Source organism: Coccinella septempunctata, chromosome 4 (assembly GCF_907165205.1).
Source record: "Coccinella septempunctata chromosome 4, icCocSept1.1, whole genome shotgun sequence".
NCBI classification, from domain to species: Eukaryota; Metazoa; Arthropoda; class Insecta; order Coleoptera; family Coccinellidae; genus Coccinella; species Coccinella septempunctata.
In genome coordinates, this window is record NC_058192.1 from 8,658,811 (window position 1) to 8,668,325 (window position 9,515).

Sequence of the window (9,515 nt, forward strand, 5' to 3'; positions counted from 1 at the left end):
GTATAGTCATAGCAATGAATTTTTGTGGATGAATGTACAAGTTTGAAGAAAATTCCTGAATATTAGATTGCGATGGTATAATATACCTCTTTCTCAATACCTAGACGTCTAGACTGAAATCCTGGTAGAAAGTAGATGTATTGTAATCATTAGTTCCAAAAATATCCCCAGAATTCATTCTGCTTCTACTTCCCATTTCGCAATTAGAAAAGAACCCATACATTAACCCTACCCTTGAACCCTTTCATTTGGGTGATATATTTGACATTCATTCCTCGAACATGGCAATGTATAGGTTATTCGAACTGGTCTGGCCCATAAATTGCGGAAATAATGGAACTGCAACGGAAGTTAGCTTTTATCGATCAACGAAGTCTGTTTTATGACACAACTACGATTAATTGAATCGTCAAATTGGAATCGCAACTCACGATAAGGTACAGAAAACATTGAATCGGTGGTTATAATAGCAAAGTGCATACAGGGGGAAAACATGTATTCGAACAGATATTTTGTCCATATTCATGTACACGAAGGTACAAAACTTTTTTTTTTCCTCATCCAAAATGAGTATACAGGGTGTGGCGTAATGAATGGATAATATTGAGCCTGCGGGTAGAGGACTCTATGGCGGTTCAGAAAAATATATTTTACGTTTAGTAAAAGTGCCTTGGTTTTCGAGATATTGGAGATTTTCGAAAATTCAAGAGAATTACACTCTTCGCCACTCGTTTTGCAGGCAAGTCTCCAAATGAAGTAATTTTTTCAAACTGTTTTTTGGATAGTATTCCTGAATAGATGATCTATCGAATGTAATTCATTATTTTTGAGGCGCATGAATAGTTCTTCATGAAAAGAAGATCTAACTCAACTTTTCCGTTTTGCAATTTTTTTTTTCATAAATTCAAACTAGCGCGGTGTAAAAAATAATATGGTTACCTGAGAGCCAATGCAAGAAAAAACATGCCAGTTTCATTGAGATTCCGAAATGGTATAACTCTCTGTATTCTCACAATTTAATACAAAATAAATTCCTATTGCAATCAGTTGAGGCCTAGTTTAATGTAAACAGTGTTTTTTAAATTTTTATCAGCAAAAATGAGAAATGCAAGCAGAATGAAGCAATCGTCTATAAGAAGGTATAGAGCATTTACTGAAGCTCATGGTGGCCTCTTAGAAAATCTTTTGTGATATTCAATTCAATGAAAAGATACTCATTTTAAAATTGTTGATATCCATGCAATACAGCTATGAATTATTAGAAAGTGTAGACTATAGAGCATGTATCAGAACTCATGGTGAGCAAATTAAGCATCATTTGTGATTTGTGAAACTTTATTCAATGAAAAGATATTTTAAAATTGTTATTTTTTCTCGTTTTCTTTTATCATTGAACCCCAACGTTGTGAAATAAATATTTTCAAGTTAATTTCAAATTATGCATTAAATTTCAGCATTTTTGTAACAAGGGTCTTGACTCAATGTAATAAAAATTACCAAATTTTCAGCTTTTTTTCTTAATTACAAAATTGCTGGAATTCACTTCGTTACTTGAAATTCGCTTAACAACTATTACCTTTTTAACTATAGGGCTTAATAATGAAAGAATACGAGGGAAAAAAACCAATTTTAAAATATTGAATCGAGTTTTACAAAAAGTGTTCAAAGTGTGTATCAGGAGCTGTAATAGATGCTCTACAACTTCTTATGAATAATTGCATCATTCTGCTTGCAAGTCTCATTTCAGTTGCTAAAAATTAAAGAAAAAGGCTTACGTCAAACTCTGCCTTGACTCATTGTAATAGAAATTTATTTTGTATTCAGAATCTCAGTAAAACAGGCATGTTTTCCCTTGCTTTGGCACTCAGGTAACCATATTATTTTTCACACCACGCTGGGTTGAACTTAGGAAAAAAAATAAGCAAGACGGAAAATTTGAGTTGATTCCTTTATTTATGAAAAACTATTTATACGCCTCAAAAATAATAATTTACATTCGATAGCGCATCTATCCAGGAATACTATCCAAAAAACAGTTTGAAAAAATTCCTTCATTTGGAGTCTTGCCTGCAAAAATAGTGGCGAAGGGTGTGATTTTCTTGAATTTTCGAAAATCTCAAATATCTCGAAAACCAAGGCACTTTTACTGAACGTAAAATATATTTTTCTGAACCGCCATAGAGTCCTCTACCTGCAGGCTCCATATTATCCATTCATTACGCCACACCCTGTATATGTATTTCATGCTACGAGAGTTTTTTGAAGGCCTTCATTTTCATAAACCTTTTCGGAAAAATGTTATATGCAATTTCTCGAAAAAATCTTTTGGTTTTATGTATACAAGACGTGCCTAGGTTCAGAAGAATTCACAGAGATATTGCAGGGTATGGAATATGAAAAATCGAAACTCAAAAGCGGCTGGTTCATCATTTCAGTGGCTATTATAAGGAAAATTGGTTAAAATTGTCTGTTCGTGGTGACTTCTGTCAGAGAAACGCAAGATTGATGTGGTGGTTAATTACAAATTCAATAACGCGTGGGGAAGTTCACCAAACAAGTTTCCATTCGTACTGGAAACAGAGGATGACATGTCTGCAAATTGAAAATGATGGAAACGTGAAATTTCCCGTAATATGTGGAGGAATTTCAGACACGCAACGTATCGCGCGCGAAGAACCAATTTTATCTTGTCCTGATACTTGTTATTAAAATATAGTGTTTTTTTTGTACGCACTGAAATCTGAACGAATAAGAAACATATTTTGGTAGAAAATTTTTGGTATATTATTTCCAATGCTCCTGTAATTCTGCACGAAACTGTGGAGGTTTTTTGTGTTTTTTCCATTCTGGATTGAGAAAGTTGATATTCAATTGAGTTAAATTCGTCTGTCTGTCTCCTATGATTACTCAGCAACATACTGAGTAAACTTCGTGGATATTTACCTACAAATCTGTTGAAATATTGAACGTAATGTGAGAACTGATTTCGATTGACATCTCTGATTTCTGACTTCTTTGAACGAAAGAAAAAATTCTCCTCAAACTCGTGGGAAATTAACATTACGTTCGAGTTGAACAATAAACTTTTGCGGATGGTTTTTTTTTTATATAAAATAGAGATATACTTCATTTTTACTGTTAGTTTAACGAGAAGGAATGATAATTTGATATTTTTTTACATATGTGTAACTTGATATGAATACCTTTCAAAAAAAGTGATAAGAAAGTCAGGATTGACAAGCTCTTTAACATATTAACAACAAAAAAACTCTCTTCGATATATTGCATTTATTATAAGTGAGAGACTGCCGTGTATGTATCAAACAATAATATCCTATTTTGTCCGTTACGTCATTTCTCTCTGAATATCATTCCAAAACGAAATGACTAAGAAACCTGCCTGTATAACTTCAATTTCAGACTAATAAAACTACAATCTACCTTCCTGAGATCTTATTGCGTGTCTGGAGTATTCAAAAGACACGCGATTCCTCATAATATCATGTCTTAAACTCCGCCGTCTTTTATATGTAATTCGTATTTTTATTCGGGAAAAGCTATTAAGACCAAATGCATCGAAGTCATGAGCGCTGAACCAAAATCGATGTTCTGATGAGACTAGATATTGAAGGAACACGTTATTGATAAAATTTGAGCCATTTATAACATGCCTCAGGAACTATAGAGTACTGAAAGGGAACTTCTAGGTGACCTATGTTGGAGAGCTTGCTTTGGTATCGAACATAAAACAGTTCTGGCCTGATTTGATCCCTAAAAACAAAAAACTGATGTCCCTGTTCCTGTTAAGCGGACTTGCCATTGTTGTTCAGAATTTTCGATCTGTTCACAGATAAAACCCGTTAGATCCATCTCAAACATGTCACTGCTGAGTTACCTAACTCTATATTCTTTGGATATATCCATCTCAAATTTTCCCTATTCTTCATAGAACCCGATAGTGTAACCTCAAACGAGAATGTGATAAGTTAGATTAGATATTCAAGTCATTTCGTTAATTTCAACGAATTGAAAGGTGCTTTAGACAAGAGACTTGTAATTTGAAGCCACCCCTTCAGATACTCTGATGGCGCCACAATAGAAAAATCTACAATATACATCTTGTGAAAGGAATTTCCATATTTGTTTTAACGATACACAATGAAAACCCATGTATGTTGTTTGAATTAGTTCTATTATTTCATATAGTAGACATTCATTATAGTAATACTGAAAAATTTACGACATACATATTAGGATTCGTCAATATTAATACTGATAAAAAGTAGTAATTTACAAATAATGCCAGTCTCTTAAAAATCGTCAAAAAATACAATTTTTTCTTTCTCATCATCACTCCATTTCCACATTTGGTCCAATCAACAAGCAAAATAACTCTTGAATATCATATATTCAACACACTCTAGAGATGCCTGCATCAACAAGGTGATTTTTCGTTAAATCATTTTCTTATCGTTCTTGGGGTTCATCATCTCGTAGATGATATCAATGTATCTTCCTCAGCTCAGTGTCCTGTGAACAGTCACCTTAGTTTCTACGTTTTTATCCAAATCGCCCAGATTCGCCAGACTATCGATGTGAGGCAAGCTATTTCTACATTTAAACCTAGCATTCTCGGGCTTTGACCTCGAGTACGCTTTGCTGCCAAACCTGAGCAACCTATTGGTATTTGAATCGGGTGGCAAGACCTGCAATACAGTGTCAACCAGCTTGGCACGTTTCGAAGGTGGTACTGGATTGTCTATAACTATCATCGCGTTTTGTTTCCTCTCCAACGCAGCGTTTTTCTTCATCAAAAGCTTGGCCTTCTTGTTCAGGAGTTCCTGAGCTTCAGGGTACTGAGCCAAGGCTGCATTCAGGTCCGCTTTGCTCAAGACGAAGAGGTTAGAGTGGCCCTGAGATCTGAAAAAAAACAGTTAAAATATTATCGATATCTCATCTAGTCTGAATTGAATTTTTATTCCTTTAAAGACTTGGCCTGTTCCAAAGATTTTCAATAGGTTGATAAATGTTTTCATTGAACGAGATGAAGATATCAGGGACCTTCATACCTGACATCTGCAGTTCTTCTATTCTTTCCAGGAATCCCCAGAAGACTGATTTCCCCAAAAACCGACCCTTCGGAAAGGGTAGCCAACACTTCGTTGTTCGTTCCAATCACTTGAACTTTTCCAGATTGAATTATATACATTTCTTTCCCCACGTCACCTTTCCTGCAAATTATATCTCCAGGTAAATATATCACGCTTTTGAGCTGAAGCACCAATTCCCTTAAAAGTGCTTCGTCGCAGTCAGCAAACAGTTTCACCTTACTCAGTGTTTGAATATGTACGTTAATGGCAATATCAGTCTTCATTTTGTGAGGTAGACAATCCATTATTCTGCATTCATCTGCGAAAGAGTTTTAGCTATTTGAGTATTTATAGAAATGCTATCCCTAGTTATAAAAAGAAGACACAATAATAACTGCAACCTGAAAATTGTTTGAAATTTTTTTATGTACTTATACCATTCGGAATTCTATGACAAATTGGAAGTACACGAAAACTTCATCTTCATTTTCTCCCCAACTCTTAAATTAAAAATTTAATTTTGACTAATAATTAGGTATGATGGAAAAACAACTACCTATATCTACTACAGCTACAGAGTAGAATCTGTAAAAAGGCAATATGCCTCATTCTTTTAAATCTTTCAGAATAGTGAATCATACAACAGCATTGAAAATATATCCAACCAAAACCTTTTTTCAGCTAATAATATAGGTAACTGTTTCAATGGGATATTCCTCAGTACAAAATACTTCAAATATGAAATTGAAAAATAACAGTTTTCCGATGTAGTTGCTGCCAAGGCAAATAAGACGATGATATTGGATTTTAAAATTAATGTTTGACCAACTTTCGTCTTAATAAAACGCACCTAGAGTCCTTTGCGTTTTCCAGGTATATGTGAACCATTGTTGAGCTCTTCTCTGCATTTCTATCGGCAAGTTCAGTCTTCGCATATATTCCAAGGTTTCATTCACCAACTTTTTATATTCGGTTCTATTTCTGTTAGCTGTCGAAATGATATCTCTTATTTGACCTATTAACACCGCGAATACAAATACCCCCATCAACCAGGACACGGTCATAAACATATACTCAATCTGCAATAAAATTAAATTATCCGATGACCAGTTTAATTGTATTCCAAATTTATTCCCAAGCATCATTTTTTTTATTCACCTCGTGTGTGGGCTTTGGATTCTTCCCGATGGAGGTGGCCGTTTTTGTGGCAAAGTAAAAACATTTTATGTAAGCGTTTCCTTTTCCGTTGAAAACGAAGCTGTTGCTGCCGATGCCTTCCCAGGCTGAAAAAGCGTAATACGCGCAGGCATTCAGGTGTATCAGGTACATCATGTACATAAGTGTCTTAGATATTCGGACAACGTAGGGATTTTTCACCAGTTTGTCGATAAAACTGACCAATTTCCAGAAAGAATGGACTTTCAGTAAACGGGGCAAGCGGAGTGCGACAAAGTCCGGTCCTGTTACGACATAAAGGACGTCGAGAGGCAGGAGTGCGAATAAATCTAGCTGAAAACAATAAATAATAATAATTTCATTAAAATAATTTGATTTGAATATGATATGAGACCGGATTTTATGCAATTGCTTATTGAAATTTCAAAAAGTATCTATGTTATCATATAGTATAGGGATTCGATGTATACCGAATATTTCAGTGTTGGACATCGGTGCATTATTCTCACCTTGAACTGTTTCCTCCTCAAATAATGATTCCTGAGCAAAGTGACATCAGTAACCCAAAATCCGTCTTCTAAATACTTCACCTTAGGCTGAATCACCAACATATCTACCAGGTATACGAAATCAGTCATATAGTCGAAAAACATCCATACTATTCTATTTTTTGGGGTTTGGTAAGGAAATGTGCTTCTCAGAGGTATCACCCATGCGTTGTACAAGAAGGTTACAGTGACAAAAAACATCCATCCTAGAAAAAAGTGAGTATTGGTATAGGTACCTATTACAATATTTCTGTTAGTTGATGCGTTTAAATTTTTATTTTGAAACACTCAATTTTTCATGTATTATTGAGCATTGAGCACCCTCCTAGAGGGTGCATCAACTCCTCTATGAAAAAAAATATTAAAAACCCATCGTAGATCTAAGATACATATTCCAAAAGAACAGTTCTTCTAGTAACAAACCTCGAAATTTCATCGAACTTTTTAAAACCGTTCGGTCTTTTTCAATTAAATGAATTTTTTACTGAACTCATATATTTTTCGGTATTTTTTGAAAGAAAACTTTCGACACGAGTATCTCCCAGAAAAAACATCGTAGATCTAAATGTGAATAGTTCAAAACGAAAGACCAGTTTCAAATCTTACCCAGATAAAACTTCCCATTAGGATCGAGGGTGCAAGTGACGAAATGATCTTTTAAAGTATTACGTAGCCGTTTTTTACTACTGATCTTCGTCTCAGTTACATCAGTGCCGTTTATAAACTTTTTTTGTGGAGTCTGTGCATTCGAAGAAGGTCTCGTACTGAAGGAAGTTTCATTTGAAGTTTCTCTGCTACATATAGAAGACGGAGTACCAGGGGACTCTATTCTTGCTTTAACTGCTCTAGTTCTACTAGAGAAGGCTTCGACAAGATGCCTTATCCTATCTTGAATGAACTGACGATTGGGATAACTGCAACAAACAGCGTAATAAAAGCCTCGCTTTGGCCATTTCATCAGAGAAAAATCTAGTTACTGCGTTGTAAGTAGAAGTCAGCATATCCGATCATAGAATACATACTCGTTTTGTAAGCTAACTTCCATTGTTCCATCCCCGCTAATACGATTTCCATTGAATTTGTTCTCATAACATGTTATATTTATATTATTGCTATAATCCTCCAATGGTTCGCTACACCATGACGAGGATGAGCACACCGTATTTTTCTTAACTTGGTTGAATGCATTCTTTTCCGGGTATACCATATTGCTCTGAAAAAAAAAACAATTTTGTAATTCATCTAACAAAACAAATTTCAGCTAGATTCGGAATTGAATATCGATGTTGAGATGGAAAAAGCGCAAATACACAAAATTGTCATTGGAGACTTATGAGAAGGAAAATTTTGGAATGTAAAATTTGCTTCAATTGTTTTATGAACTGATAAAAAACTTGTTTCACATGAGAGATGTAAGTGAAAGTGTATTACATTGGCATTAAATCAATTTTTAATTCCAAAATGAAATGGTATCATTCAATTTCGATATAACGTTCACAATTGACTATAAAAATTCGGCGCATTATCATTTCTTCGGGAAAAACTAAATAACCTTACTTTTCCCGCTTTCGCTCATTCAAAAAATATACTATCTAACATACCAGTCTCACAAGCTGATGTCTGTTTGAAATTACTAACTCATCCCATAAAGTATGAATAAAAAGCCAATTGTAAAGCCACTTCTCAACTGTCGCATCATGTTTATATTCGCAAACCTAGAATTCGCACTTAACCAAACTGCGGCGCGTCGAAAATCAAAAGAACAATACAAGAACAACAGCCGGGGACGTTCTGAATTGAAATATCGTGGAGAAGCCGATCTAGCTCAGCTTGGAATGGGTTCGAGTTAATTGCGCCTATACATTAAACATTCAGAGAAGGTGGAGGCAATTACTTTAAGTAGGTTTACCTTTTTGAAGCGATAAATGGTTTCCATTTCTATATGAGCTGATCACTTAGTTGCATGTTATGGAAGGACGAACAGCTATTGCGCCGTAGATTTTCAGGATATCCAGGATATGTGTGCGCACCCCCCAAGGATATCCAGTTTGGAATCGATATAGTGACGTTGGAAGGAAACTCGAAGCACTTTCTGGAGGCAGATTCGTTACTTGGTCAACTCATTAAAGTTATTGGCATCTGCTCTTGTTTGATTTGATATTGAGAGGTTGGCATGTTTCCATAATGTAGTAAATGAGTAAACAACCGAAGTAAGTGAATGCTCTCGAAGATATTGGATATTGGCGTTTAAATTTACCACTTAGTATCAGAGATCTTCGAATTCTATCACAAACTAACATTTGGCGACAAACATTGGTTCAATATACCCAATTTAATCAAAGATATTACATCATTGTCTAATATCTTTGAATATAATACTTTAGTACAACCTGGCGGGAAAATGATAAGTGGGAATTTGCTTCGAAATTCGAAAAGTCGAGAACGATTCAAACTTGATGTATATTTGCTGTTAAAAAAGTGAAAAACCTGTCTCCAAATCTCTCTTGAAACTTGATTAGAGATCATTTAAATCCCAGGTTAATTACTTCTAAATGAAAAAAGCTCCCAAAAATTATGATTTTCGAATATGGGTAACTATCACAGATTTCTGCAACACGTAATACACATTCTTTATTTCTCCTGTCTAGAACCAAAGAGGAATCTTTGCTTGAAACAAGGAGTAATTTCGTCTTTCGTCTTT

At 34.8% G+C, this 9,515-nt stretch overlaps 1 protein-coding gene across 2 annotated transcripts; it reads right to left on the reverse strand.

The window, feature by feature from the left end:
* Positions 1-4,173: 4,173 nt before the first annotated feature.
* LOC123311410 (cyclic nucleotide-gated cation channel beta-1-like) lies at positions 4,174-8,846 on the reverse strand. 2 transcript variants are annotated; one of them, XM_044895329.1, is made up of 8 exons: positions 8,724-8,846; positions 7,837-8,027; positions 7,421-7,728; positions 6,776-7,020; positions 6,249-6,599; positions 5,941-6,169; positions 5,070-5,409; positions 4,174-4,920 (listed from the first exon to the last, which is right to left on the reverse strand). In XM_044895329.1, exons 1-8 carry the CDS (start codon positions 8,748-8,750, stop codon positions 4,518-4,520), a joined length of 2,094 nt encoding a protein of 697 aa, XP_044751264.1. In that variant the 5' UTR covers positions 8,751-8,846; the 3' UTR covers positions 4,174-4,517. The 2 variants fall into 2 exon arrangements, with proteins under 2 accessions (XP_044751264.1, XP_044751265.1); XM_044895330.1 differs by lacking the exon at positions 8,724-8,846 and adding an exon at positions 8,416-8,632.
* Between the last annotated feature and the right edge of the window lie 669 nt (positions 8,847-9,515).